Raw genomic sequence first — 14288 nt, 5'->3', positions numbered from 1 at the left:
CCTCACCCAGGTTCTCCACAAAGTTTTCCAGCGCGTAGTAAGCTTTGGCCATGTGACTTGTGTGGGCCAACTGGACGCCTTCCAAGTAGCGCAGAAGCAGAGGCATGATGTCATCCGAGTAACGGGCGATGTCAGGCTTGGGGGAGAGAGACAGGAGTGGAAAAACAGAGGGAAAGGTTGCTTCGTTTCCCCCCTTTTAAAGACACACACTGGTTCTCTCAGTAACCTCAGAAACCTGATAAATTTCCTTTAAAACTGGGTGATGGGGAATGTTAGTTTTGGTTTGTACATTTCCAGCAAATTTGACCACACTGATAAAACTTCCGTTTGGAGTAAAGACGCAGCTCTGCAAAAAGCGGAGTGCATGTTTTTTATTCGGGGTGGGTTTAAAATTTATTTTTAGCATCGGCAAATCGCTGGGATACAGAAGCACAAACTCTCAGCCTATGAAATAAAAAGCTTATCTACTCTTTCATCTCAGTTTTTCAGCCAAGAGTTTTCACAATACAGTGGGACCTTGGTTGTCGTACTTAATCCGTTCCGGGAGTCTGTTTGAGTCCCGGAACCGTTCAAAAACCAAGACACGGCTTTCCAACTGGCTGCAGGATCAATTGGAAGCCGCATCAGACATTCAGCTTCCAAAAAACATCTGCAAACTGGAAGACTTACTTCCGGGTTTGCGACTTTGTGAGCCGATTTGTTCGGGAGCCAAGCCGTTTGACAACCAAGGTACCACTGTAAATGGGTTCAGGGCTAGAATTTGACAGTTTGTGGGCATGGGGCTCTGCCACTGTCTGAGCAAAGTTTCCTCTTAAGAACGGGTGACGGGAGGCACACTCTGTTGTCTCAAGAGAGAGACGGATGCCAACAGTGTCTTAAAGGGACCCCTGACCATTAGGTCCAGTCGTGGCCGACTGGGGTTGCGGCACTCATCTCGCTTTATTGGCCAAGGGAGCCGGCGTACAGCTTCCGGGTCATGTGGCCAGCATGACTAAGCCGCTTCTGGCGAACCAGAGCAGCGCACGGAAATGCCGTTTACCTTCCCGCCGGAGCGGTACCTATTTATCTACTGTCACCTCGAAGTGCTTTCGAACTGCTAGGTGGGCAGGAGCAGGGACCGAGCAACAGGAGCTCACCCCCTCGCGGGGATTCGAACCGCCGACCTTCTGATTGGCAAGTCCTAGGCTCTGTGGTTTAACCCACAGCGCCACCCACGTCCCTAACGGTGTCTTGGGGGTGTGTAAAATTTCTTCCTGACCAGCGGTGGGCTGCTGCCCATTGGGACTGGTGGGACGGAAAGCAGGGAGACTGCCAATGGCAAGCAGAGGCGGGGCAAGAGCCGTTGACGGGCACAGCCAGAGCCAATGACAGGTGTGTGAAAAATACCTGGATTGCAGGGCCTGTTTTTCTGCCAAGACGAGGAGGAAGCAATGTCTGCTGCTTCCAATGGTTTGTTTATTTTGCTGTACATACAACAAAGCTGTTTAGATTAGACAAACAGCGTATGGACTCTGTCTTCTGCACATAGCTGTCAACCTTCCCTTTTTTTGCGAGAAATTCCCTTATTCCAGCGCTGTTTCCCGCTGCTATCCTGGATTGTTAGATATCTCGTAGACTGTCCGCGGGAAAGGTGAGGCTGCTGATCCCTTGTTTTCGAGGCTGCTGATCCCTTATTTTCAAATCTGAAAGTTGACAGCTATGCTTCTGCATACTTACACACAAAGCAACACAAGCTGTGCTCGCTCTGCTACAAGTCCGGGAAGCTGAGAGCAGTGGAGGTGTACCAGACCTCCACAAGATGGAGCCAATACACCCTACTTTTGGCGCATCTTCCTCTCTGCCGAGTTGCGCAAGAGCCACAGGGTGACTAAGGGGGAAGAAGCAGACAGGGTCCACCCCCCCACCCTACTTGCCAGGTTGGTTGGAAGTAATAATAGTAATAATAATAATAATAATAACAATAATAAATTTTATTTATATCTCGCCCTCCCCAGCCGAAGCTGGGCTCAGGGCGGCTAACAACACTAAAACAGTGCAACATTATAAAAACATTATAAAAATTAATTAAAATCAAAATTGATGGCAACCATAAACTAAAGTTTTGTAAAGATTGTCAAAGGAGGGAGTCAGGCTGCACCCTGACCAAAGGCCTGGTGGAACAGCTCTGTCTTGCAGGCCCTGCGGAAAGATGTCAAGTCCTGCAGGGCCCTTGTCTCTTGTGACAGAGCGTTCCACCAGGTTGGAGCCGCAGCCGAAAAAGCCCTGGCTCTAGTTGAGGCCAGCCTAACCTCTCTGTGGCCTGGGACCTTCAAGATGTTTTTATTTGAAGACCGTAAGTTCCTCTGTGGGGCATACCAGGAGAGGCGGTCCCGTAGGTACGAGGGTCCTAGGCCGTATAGAAGGCTGGCAGATGGATGCCTGGCCATCTTGGGATACTGCTGGGAAGAGAGGGGCATCAGGCAGGCCCCCAGCTGGCTCCAGCCACCAGCCACCAGCCGGTCTCCCTTGGAACAGCATCAATCAGTGACACGAGCCTCAGATACATTTAGAGACCCGTCCATGCTCTGTCAGCAGAGTGCGTAAATCGTCTCACAGTAGAAGAGGCGGACAGAGAAATGTGGAAGTATAATGTGCAGCATTTTATTCAGCATAGTTCAGGGACAGAGGAAAACATGTCTGCTTGCCTTCGTCTCCAGCAAAACAGCAGTACAGTGGTACCTTGGGTTAAGTACTTACTTCGTTCCAGAGGTCCATTCTTAACCTGAAACTCTTCTTAACCTGAAGCACCACTTTAGCTAATGGGGCCTCCTGCTGCCGCCGTGCCGCCAGAGCACGATTTCTGTTCTCATCCTGAAGCAAAGTTCTTAACCTGAAGCACTATTTCTGGGTTAGCGGAGTCTATAACCTGAAGCGTATGTAACCTGAGGTACCACTGTATAGCAAAAGCAACTTGCAATGGAAGTTCCCAGAAGACTGTGCTGGAAGTAAACAGTTATGCCTGACCCTTTTAAGGCGGAACGGAGCTATATCCTAACAGGCCAAGAGAGACTGGTGGGGTCCTGCTTGCCCTGAGCTCCTCCGATCCCGGCCCCCTACCCAGTGATCCCCAAACGTGACTCACCTGCAGGTTCTCAGAGAACTGGCCCAGGGCAAAAAGGGCCGCATTGCGCACCACCTGGCTCTCGTCCGACAGCGCCCGGCACACGACTTGCAACATGGGCTGGAGGTGCCTGAAAGGGGACGGTTAGTTCAAGGTTAGTATTGGTTTGCTTAAGTGTCAGCTGAGATCTGCTTTGAGGCTCAAATGCAGTGGTACCTTGGGTTAAGAACTTAATTCGTTCCGGAGGTCTGTTCTTAACCTGAAACTGTTCTTAACCTGAAGCACCACTTTAGCTAATGGGACCTCCCACTGCCGCCACACCACCACCACCACCGCGCAATTTCTGTTCTCCTCCTGAAGCAAAGTTCTTAACCCGAGGTACTATTTCTGGGTTAGCAGCGTCTGTAACCTGAAGCGTATGTAACCTGAGGTACCACTGTACACACACAAACAGAGAGAGAGAGAGAGAGAGAGAGAGAGAGATGGGAGTGTCAGGAATTCAGCCTACACTTGAGTAGGACCCTGGCAGAGACACATGCCCGACTGGCATGTTCCCTCCCTCCTGGTCAATCGTTTGGGAGCTTCATAAGCTTTCTTCAGCCCGAACATCACAGCGACTGATGCCAACCGACACCGGCACACTTAGGGATCTGCAGAGTTTGCACATCATGCGCGTGAGACCTCAGCATTTTGGCTAATCTACTTTATTTACATATAAACACACACGGAGCACTGCAACATGGTTCCCTCTCTCTCTGGCATCAGACAGCAAAGAGAGAAAAAAAACCAAAGGACAATAGTCCCACTTCACGGAACACAGTAACACAAACCTCCTGTCTCCATCACTTCCCACTCTATGGAGTCAAAACATACACCGTCATGTGAAAGACAAAAATCCCATGACTGCAATCATGGAGCAGGAATTCTAACAGGGAGATCTGTGGCAGTCCAGATTCAAACAGAGAAGCATTAGCACAGGGCAGGTTATCTGCAATTCAGAGGAAGAGTGAGAGGAAGCTTAAATCCCCATCACACGATTCCCCCCCCCAAAGAATTCTGGGAACTGTAGTTTGTTAAGAGTGGCAGTGAGTTCCACAGTTTAACTGTGCACTGTGTAAAGAAGTACTTTCTTGTGAACCGTTGCATATGTACCGTTCTTTCATATGGAGTGGACCTGTAAAAGGGTAAAAGAGTATCGGGAAATAATTTATAATGAATTGGGGGGGGGGGGGAATTAAAAGTACTTTTCCAAAAAACAACCCCAGACTCCTTTTTGTTGGGGATCAGACGGAAATTCCCAGGTGTCCAAAAAATATATTTATGTGTGCCACTACTGCAGCCCATGTTTTGTTAACCCAAAAATGGAAAATGAGAGGTCCCAGCTAAAGAAGAATGGCAACTTAAGCTGACGGAATATGCACAACTCACAGACTTAACATATAGAATAAGAAAACAAGAAGAACATACATTTAAAGAAGATTGGAAAACATTTATTCAATATATGGGGGGAAATTGTGTACACTTGAAAATGCTGGCAGCATTAAGATAAATTCAACAGTGTAAATAGATTTTGATGGGTGCAATAATGGAATGCTGAATGGTTTAGTTTATGTAAAATATGCAGGGATTAATGCTATGCAAAATGAAGCATGGAAAGAGAAGAAGGGAAGTCACTGATATTTTAAGGTTGCTTAAAGGAATATTCTAAATTGTAAAACAGAAAATTTAATAAAAATTATTTATATATATAAAAAATAGATTCTTTTACATGTCTGTCCTGATAAGCCCCCAACGTTCAGTTTTGTCTGGGGGCCCAGTGTGTTAAGAGAGAAGGAGAAAAACTTCCTTTCCCACTTTCTCTCTGTACTTCACATGTACCGTATTTTTTGCTCCATAAGGCACACCTGACCTTAAGACGCACCTAGTTTTCAGAGGAGGAAAACAGGGAAGAAATATTCTGAATCAAATGTTGTACTAAACTATTTAATAAACTACTGCTATATCAGAGTGAGACTGAGAGGGACAGGAGCTATATGTTTGTTTAGTGTGCACGCTCAAGGAGCCAGCAGATCAGCTGAGACGCTGGGGGATTTGCGTAATTTTCCCTTCTCCCTCATCCTGTGCCCTCCAGTCCCCAGCAGCCTTCCTATTTTACCTCCTGATTTTCACTGCGCTCGTGGCTCAGAGCTCGAGGTTGGGGGTTTTGTTGTTGTTGCTGGTTGCTTAAATTTTATCCTTCCCGATCCAACCCCTCCTGTGCCCTGCCATCCCTCTGCAGCCTCACTGCTCCGTTCAGGGAGCACACGGACCTTTGCTAGCTGAGGCTGCTGCAGCTGTGCTGGCTAGGCACCGCTTTTTAAAGTGCCTGCTGGCTTTGAATCGCCTGCCTCCTCCCGGCTCGCTGTAAAGCAAGCAAAGGGAGACCCGCGCAAAGCGGGACTGAAGCCCTAGAAGTGTCTCTCGCTTTGCTTGACTGACGGGAGCCATGGCTCCGGTCCAGTGCATTCGCTCTATAAGACGCACAGGCATTAATAATAAATTTTATTTATATCCCGCCCTCCCCAGCCGAAGCTGGGCTCAGGGCAGCTAACAACAACCAAAATAATCCAACGATTCTAAAAACATTTCATTATAAAAGTTAATTAAAATCAAATTGATGGCAACCAATAAGCAAAATTCTGTGCAGATTGCCAGAGGAGGGGGGTCAGGCTGCGCCCTGACCAAAGGCCTGGTGGAACAGCTCTGTCTTGCAGGCCCTGCGGAAAGATGTCAAGTCCCGCAGGGCCCTAGTCTCTTGGGACAGAGCGTTCCACCAGATTGGAGCCGCGGCCGAGAAGGCCCTGGCTCTAGTTGAGGCCAGCCTAACCTCTCTGTGGCCTGGGATCTTCAAGATGTTTTTATTTGCAGACCGTAAGTTCCTCTGTGGGACATACCAGGAGAGGCGGTCCCGTAGGTACGAGGGTCCTAGGCCGTATAGGGCTTTAAAGGTTAAAACCAGCACCTTAAACCTGATCCTGTACTCCACCCGGAGCCAGTGCAGCTGGTATAGCATCGGATGAATGTGATCTCGCAGCGAAGACCCCAAGTGCATCTTATGGAGCGAAAAACACAGTAATTTTCACAGATCTCTCTATCCCATCTCCTTTAACATGCCTTTTCTCTAAACCGAAAAGCTGGGGAGGCGAACCCCAGCAGTTGAGAGGGAACAGCAAAACGAAACCAGGAGCCTCAGCAGCGAGGCACCCCCCGAAAATGTCACCCCACAGTACGTACTTGTGTCGGATGTGATCCCCACAGCCTTCGGCCAGGACTGCCAAGCACATCAGGCCAGCTTTGCGGTGGTAAGGGTTCGTGCTCAGAAGTGCCGGCTCCATCAGAGGCGTCTGGGAAGGAGGAAGATGTGAGTTTTAAAAATACCGCCTCAAAATTCTGCCCTTTTTATTTCCAATTTCTCTCTCTCTATATATACCGTATTTTTCGTTCTACAGGACGCACATTTTCCCCTCCAAAAATTAAGGGGAAGTGTGTGTGCGTCCTATAGAGCAAATGCAGGCTGCGCCGCTAAGCCCAAAGCCAGAACAGAACAGCACTGCGGAGGGCTCCGTCTCGCTGCTCTAGCTTGGGGACGGCTGCGCGCACAGCCTCTCCAGGGCAGCGGGGTGCTGCGCTCCAAAGACTTCAGGGATCACAAGCTCTGGTGAATGTGCCTTTAACGCACCTTGTTTTAGAGGGGGAAGAACAAGAAAAAAAAAAATTCCCCTGTTCTCCCCCTCCTATGGTCTGGTGCGTCCTATGGTCCGGTGCATCCAATGGAGCGAAAAATACGGTGTATATATATTATTAGCAAAGACATACATAACAAACAAAAAGAAAAAGCATACATAAAAACAGAAAAAAAAATAAAGTAGTCTTAAAACAGGCATAGACAAACTCGGCCCTCCAGATGTTTTGGGACTACAACTCCCATCATCCCTAGCTAACAAGACCAGTGGTCAGGGATGATGGGAATTGTAGTCTCAAAACATCTGGAGGGTGTGTTTGCCTATCTCTGTCTTACAATAATTGTCCTTATACTGACCTAGATCTTGACTTATGTATAATGAAATTATTAAGAAATCTAAGATGTATATACTAATGTAGTTATACAATGCAATATCTAAGAAAAGAAGAATAAAACAAAAGAAAAAAAATCATGGCTAAGTCAAAATAACAGCCTGGACAATATAAATACCTATCTATTGATAAGTAGTACTTAATATAGTTCAAACCAATGCTGGTGTTGTTTATACATTATAATTTTTGTTTTGGGTTGAATCCTTTTTCAATTTATTGCGTTGTTGACTTCCTTCCACCTCATTACGGTTTCAGTTCGAGTATTCCTATTTTTTTACCCTGTATTTGATTAATTCTCCTCATCTTGGAATGAAGAGAAAATATTTTACCATCTGCGAAATTACTCAAAACACAGCCAGGCCTTGTTGTTGGAACCTTGTTTTCCAATTCCGCTCTTAACGTTGCCAGGAACAACTCACCAGCTGGGGGAAGAGCTTCTCCGGGGGAAGGTGCAATGCCAACATGTCCACCACCTGTTTAGAGGAGAGACAGGGACAACATGAGAAGAGGAGGATGCTGGGAGAGAAAGGAGGGCAAGAGGCCAATAGGGGTCTCTCCTGAGAGGGCAAGGCAGGACCAGCCTCAGGAGGGAGAAGCCCAAGGCATGCTGGGAGGCCAGTGAGCCCAGGGAATTCTGGGATTAAACGTGGAAGAGGCACGCCGCCCACTGAAGGGAGAAACCCAAGGCATGCTGGGAGGCCAGAGCAAGCCCAGGGAATTCTGGGATTGAAAGTGGAAAAGGCATGCCGCCCGCTGAAGGGAGAAGCCCAAGGCATGCTGGGAGGCCAGAGCGAGCCCAGGGAATTCTGGGATTGAAAGTGGAAAAGGCATGCCGCCCGCTGAAGGGAGAAGCCCAAGGCATGCTGGGAGGCCAGAGCGAGCCCAGGGAATTCTGGGATTGAACGTGGAAGAGGCATGCCACCCACTGAAGGGAGAAGCCCAAGGCATGCTGAGAGGCCAGAGTGAGCCCAGGGAATTCTGGGATTGAAAGTGGAAAAGGCATGCCGCCCGCTGAAGGGAGAAGCCCAAGGCATGCTGGGAGGCCAGAGCAAGCCCAGGGAATTCTGGGATTGAAAGTGGAAGAGGCATGCCGCCCACTGAAGGGAGAAGCCCAAGGCATGCTGGGAGGCCAGAGCAAGCCCAGGGAATTCTGGGATTGAAAGTGGAAGAAGCATGCCGCCCACTGAAGGGAGAAGCCCAAGGCATGCTGGGAGGCCAGAGCGAGCCCAGGGAATTCTGGGATTGAACGTGGAAGAGGCATGCCGCCCACTGAAGGGAGAAGCCCAAGGCATGCTGAGAGGCCAGAGCAAGCCCAGGGAATTCTGGGATTGAAAGTGGAAAAGGCATGCCGCCCGCTGAAGGGAGAAGCCCAAGGCATGCTGGGAGGCCAGAGCGAGCCCAGGGAATTCTGGGATTGAACGTGGAAGAGGCATGCCGCCCACTGAAGGGAGAAGCCCAAGGCATGCTGAGAGGCCAGAGCGAGCCCAGGGAATTCTGGGATTGAAAGTGGAAAAGGCATGCCGCCCGCTGAAGGGAGAAGCCCAAGGCATGCTGGGAGGCCAGAGCGAGCCCAGGGAATTCTGGGATTGAACGTGGAAGAGGCATGCCGCCCACTGAAGGGAGAAGCCCAAGGCATGCTGGGAGGCCAGAGCGAGCCCAGGGAATTCTGGGATTGAACGTGGAAGAGGCATGCCGCCCACTGAAGGGAGAAGCCCAAGGCATGCTGAGAGGCCAGAGCAAGCCCAGGGAATTCTGGGATTGAAAGTGGAAAAGGCATGCCGCCCGCTGAAGGGAGAAGCCCAAGGCATGCTGGGAGGCCAGAGCGAGCCCAGGGAATTCTGGGATTGAACGTGGAAGAGGCATGCCGCCCACTGAAGGGAGAAGCCCAAGGCATGCTGAGAGGCCAGAGCGAGCCCAGGGAATTCTGGGATTGAACGTGGAAGAGGCATGCCACCCACTGAAGGGAGAAGCCCAAGGCATGCTGGGAGGCCAGAGCAAGCCCAGGGAATTCTGGGATTGAAAGTGGAAAAGGCATGCCGCCCGCTGAAGGGAGAAACCCAAGGCATGCTGGGAGGCCAGAGCAAGCCCAGGGAATTCTGGGATTGAAAGTGGAAAAGGCATGCCGCCCGCTGAAGGGAGAAGCCCAAGGCATGCTGGGAGGCCAGAGCGAGCCCAGGGAATTCTGGGATTGAACGTGGAAGAGGCATGCCGCCCACTGAAGGGAGAAGCCCAAGGCATGCTGGGAGGCCAGAGCGAGCCCAGGGAATTCTGGGATTGAACGTGGAAGAGGCATGCCGCCCACTGAAGGGAGAAGCCCAAGACATGCTGAGAGGCCAGAGTGAGCCCAGGGAATTCTGGGATTGAACGTTGAAGAAGCATGCCGCCCACTGAAGGGAGAAGCCCGAGGCATGCTGGGACTTGATCCGAAACCAAGAGGCACGTCCTTGTCAAAGAGAAGGTAAAGGTCCAGTCGCGGACGACTCTGGGGTTGTGGCACTCATCTCGCTTTATTGGCCCAAGGAGCCGGCATTCTGCTTCCGGGTCATGTGGCCAGAAAGACTAAGCCGCTTCTGGCCAACCAGAGCAGCGCACGGAAATGCCATTTACCTTCCCGCCAGAGCGGTACCTATTTATCTACTTGCACTTTGAGGTGCTTTCGAACTGCTAGGTTGGCAGGAGCAGGGACCGAGCAACAGGAGCTCACCCCGTCGCAGGGATTCGAACCGCCGACCTTCTGATCGGCAAGCTCTAGGCTCTGTGGTTTAACCCACAGCGCCACCCGTGTCAAAGCTGGCAGCAATTCGCATTGCCAAAGTTGGAGATTGTTAGTACAGTGGTTCCTTGGTTCTCGAATGGCTTGGCTCCCGAAAAAATCGGCTCCCGAACGCCGCAAACCCGGAAGCGAGTGTTCCGGTTTGCGAACGTTTTTTGGAAGCCGGACGTCCAACACGACTTCTGCTTGAGTGCAGGAAGCTTCCGCAGATGATCGGAAGCCGTGTCTTGGTTTTCCAACAGTTCCGGGAGTCGAACTGACTCCCAGAACAGATGAAGTTTGAGAACCAAGGTTGTTGTTTAGTCGTTTAGTCGTGTCCGACTCTTTGTGACCCCATGGACCAGAGAACCAAGGTACCAGTGTGCAAACATAAATCTTCGCAGGCTTGGCTGAGTGTCAGGCCTAATGGGCACAGCAGCACACCCCCAGGAGGTATGGTCTCACGAATCCGTTGCCGAGACGGAAAATCCCCGCCTTCCCACAGCCGTCTTAAGTGCCCTCATCTCTGGAGCTTTTTTCCAAGCAATCTGAGACTATGGCCTGCCACTGCCCTGCCCATTTCAGCTCTCTTCTGGTTCTGGGAGACCATCGGGGAAGGAAGCTTGCTGCAGCAGGAGAGGGAGACATCCATGGCTCTTCACCAGCCTGTTCCATCTCTGCCTCTTGGCCTCCCTTCCTCTCCTGCTTCAGCTTCTACCTCTGATTCTGGACTTTTCTCTGCCACAGACTCTCCCAGCTCACTAAGCCCTGTTACCTCTTCGGTTTCCAACACCTTCTCTTCCAAGTCTGCTCCCTCTTTTCCCTATGACCGCGCATTGGTCCCTTACCTTTCCCGCCCCAACCTGGCCACAGTGATCCATGCGACGGTTACCTCCAGGCTTGACTACTGTAATTCACTCTATGCGGGGCTGCCCTTGAAGCTGTCCCAGAAACTCCAGCGGATGCGGAATGCTGCAGCAAGGCTGCTCACGGGGTCTCTACCATGGGAGCATATTCACCCAGTGCTTTTCCAGCTGCACTGGCTCCCAGTGGAGTACAGGGTCAGATTTAAGGTGCTGCTTTTGACTTTTAAAGCCCTTCACGGCCTAGGACCCTCGTACCTACGGGACCGCCTCTCCCGGTATGCCCCACGGAGAGCCTCAAGGTCCATAAATAGCAACACCCTAGTGGTCCCGGGCCCTAAGGAAGTCAGATTAGCCTCAACCGGAGCCAGGGCCTTTTCAACACTGGCTCCGGCCTGGTGGAACGCTCTGCCTCATGAGACCAGGGCCTTGCGGGATCTGATTTCTTTCCGCAGGACCTGTAAGACAGAGTTGTTCCCCCTGGCCTTTGGCTTGGAGCCAATTTGATTCCCTCCCCCTCCTTCTTTTTCCTTTCTCCTCCTGTGATGAGGCTGAATTTTAATATTTTAATGTTTCAATATTTCAATGTTGTATTTTAATCTTGTTTTTAAGTTGTATTCATTCAACTTGTTTTTATTATTGCTTGTTAGCCGCCCTGAGCCCAGCCTTGGCTGGTGAGGGCTGGGCATAAATAAAAACTATTATTATTATTAAGTAAAAAGAAAAGAAGGGTTGAAAATTAAATGAAAATTAAGGGAGAGGATTTGCTGAATTAACAATTAGAAATTGGAATACAAAAAGGGGAGGTATGAGGAGGTCGGGGAAGTAAGTTATAAGAAAATAAGGGAATGAAACTTTACTTGTTTTTAAATAATTTTTAGTTTTGTACTTTGTTTATTTTTTATATTTGTTATTTTTTGTGTTTGTGTTTTGCTTTTATTATTTTTTGTTATGTATAATCTTTGAAATTTCAATAAATATCTTAAAAAACAACACTATTATTATTATTATTGTCGTCCCACCACCGCTCCCTGGGCTCTGAGTCTTCTTCCCTTGGGGGTTCCCCAGCTGGTGAACCCCACCATCCTTCTGCATCCAACCAGGACACCTCAGCAGCAAAACAAGGCCAAAGAGAGGGCCCGAGGGAGAAAGGGAAATATTATGCTCAGGAGGCAAGGCCAGGATCATGCTGGGACCGAAGAAGCCGTCACCCACGGAGGACCTGGGCTGCAAAGTGCTTGGGAGTCTGGACTTCGGCCCTGTCCTCAATGTCCTCCTCCGTCTGCTCGTCCTCCGCGTCCATCTGGCCCGGCGGCGGCTCTGCACTCATGATGGGGAAGAGGGCGTTCAGGATGCGCGTGAGGAGCTTGTGCTTCAGGATAGCCTGGGCAGAGAGGAGGAAGGAGTGGTTTTTCCCCCCTCCTTCCAATAAAGTACAGCAGAGAAGTTGTCCAAATATAAACAGCTAACCTATTAAACCTCATTTCATAATTATCGGTCTGTGTATTTCTAATAGAATACAGTGGTGCCCCGCAAGACGAACGCCTCGCAAGACGGAAAACCCGCTAGACGAAAGGGTTCTCCGTTTTGGAGGCGCTTCGCAAAACGAATTTCCCTATGGGCTTGCTTGGCAAGACGAAAACGTCTTGCAAGTTCCTGCGGGGTTTTTCCCCTCCCCCCCCTTTTCCTAAGCCCTAAGCCGCTTATCAGCTGATCCGCTAAAAGCCGCTAAACCGCTAATAGCGCTAATCCGCTAAAATGTCAATGGGCTTGCTTCACAAGACGAAAAAACCGCTATACGAAGAGCCTTACGGAACGGATTAATGTCATCTTGCGAGGCACCACTGTAACCAAATCAGTCATTTTTGATGTAGCTGTAAAAACTACTCTGAAAACTTATTATTCCAAAAAGGAAACCTTCACCTGGTTGTAAATATTGTATTTTTCGCTCCATAAGACACACTCCCCTCCCCCCCAAAAAAGTAAGGGGAAATGTGTGTGTGTCTTATGGAGCGAATGCAGGCGGGAGGCACACACGCTCCGCACGACTCTTGCGGGCTTTTCCCCGAGGAGGGAGAAGGGCAGCCCGTCACTGACAGGCTGTCCCTCTCCCACCTCCTAGAAAAGCCTGCAAGAGCTGCACTCCCTTTAAAGAGCGCAGGGCTCTTGACTGGCTTTTGCAGGAGGTGGGGGAAGGGACAGAGGGCAGCTTAGCCGCGCGCAGCCTCTTCCTGGCATGGGGAGCCTTCATGCTGCTGCCCGGGAGAGGCTTCGGTGGCTATCCCAGAAGCCAGAACAGCAAGAGGCTATGGCAGATGAAGGTGATGGATTACATGGAACTGGCGGAAATGACTGGCAGAATCCGAGACCAAGGAGAAGAGTCGGTAGAAGAAGATTGGAAGAAATTTTAAGACTATCTACAGAAACATTGTAAAATTAAGGAATGTTAGAAGGATGCTGGAATGAAGTTATGTGGTTTTAGCAGTAATTTTCTAAAGGATTAAGTAAAAATGGGTTGTTAATAGGTGAGACTGTAAAGTTACAACATATTAAGATAAATTATTAAGATAAAAGTAAAGATGGAAAGGATTTGCTGAAATAACTAATTGAACTAGAACACAAAAAAGGGAGGTGTGAGGAGGTCAAGGAAACAAGCAAATGAAAGATAAGATATGGAAAGATTGACTTGTTTTTAACTGTTTTTATTTTTCTGTATTTTGTATTTTCTGTTTTCTTTTTCTTTTTTTCTTTTTGTAATTTTTTGAAACTTCAATAAATATTATTTTTTTAAAAAAGAAGAACAGCAAGAGGCTATCCAAGAAGCTGGATCCCTCTTGCTGTTCTGGCTTCTGGGATTCAGAATATTTTTTTTTCTTGTTTTCCTCCTCCAAAAACTAGGTGCATCTTATCGTCTGGTGCGTCTTATAGAGCAAAAAATACGTAAATATGGTATTAAGAAGATACCAGCAGGAATGAGCCTTCCTGTAAAAATAATAATGATTTAAATCAAGTCTTACTGACGAGTGATTTAAATTGTAATGTAAATCGATTTGATTTAAACCAAATCCACCCTGACTGGAAGCAGGACTGAGCCCATGGACCAGCTGTGGGTGGGACCACCCTCCTGTCAATCGCCCAGTATCGCCATGACGCCAGGAGATTGACAGGGTGCCAGTCCCGCCCACTGCAGGGTCAGGGCGCAGGCAAAGATCTGCTGGAAAAGTTCCCCCCGCACGGGTGGGGAAGGGGAGCAGGCAACCCAGGAAGAGTCGCCCCACTCTTTCGCTCGCACTGACCTTGCCCTTGAGTTTGATGAGGAAGCTGATGCAGGACAAAGCCTTCACCCGGAGGTTGTCGCCCAGTGATGGGTTGGAGGCCACCTGGGAGCGAGGAAAGAGATTTGGGTCCTTGTTCCGAAGCTCAGTTCCGGCTCCAACCTGAAGGGGGAGCCAGAGCACAG

At 49.4% G+C, this 14288-nt stretch overlaps 1 protein-coding gene across 2 annotated transcripts in view; it reads right to left on the bottom strand.

Moving 5' to 3' along the window:
* Nucleotides 1–14288, bottom strand: part of IPO4 (importin 4) — a 60423-nt gene that overhangs the window by 34295 nt on the left and 11840 nt on the right. For both annotated transcript variants that reach the window (XM_083706579.1, XM_083706578.1), the window contains 6 exons: nt 14125–14208; nt 12051–12212; nt 7633–7686; nt 6374–6483; nt 3122–3230; nt 7–136 (listed from right to left, as the gene is read on the bottom strand). In XM_083706579.1, the coding sequence (XP_083562705.1) occupies nt 7–136; nt 3122–3230; nt 6374–6483; nt 7633–7686; nt 12051–12212; nt 14125–14208 (649 nt within the window). The remainder of the gene's footprint in view (nt 1–6; nt 137–3121; nt 3231–6373; nt 6484–7632; nt 7687–12050; nt 12213–14124; nt 14209–14288) is intronic.

Source organism: Podarcis gaigeae, assembly GCF_964106915.1.
Source record: "Podarcis gaigeae genome assembly, chromosome: 13".
In the NCBI taxonomy this organism is placed as follows: Eukaryota; Metazoa; Chordata; class Lepidosauria; order Squamata; family Lacertidae; genus Podarcis; species Podarcis gaigeae.
This window is presented reverse-complemented; position numbering and strand designations above follow the sequence as displayed.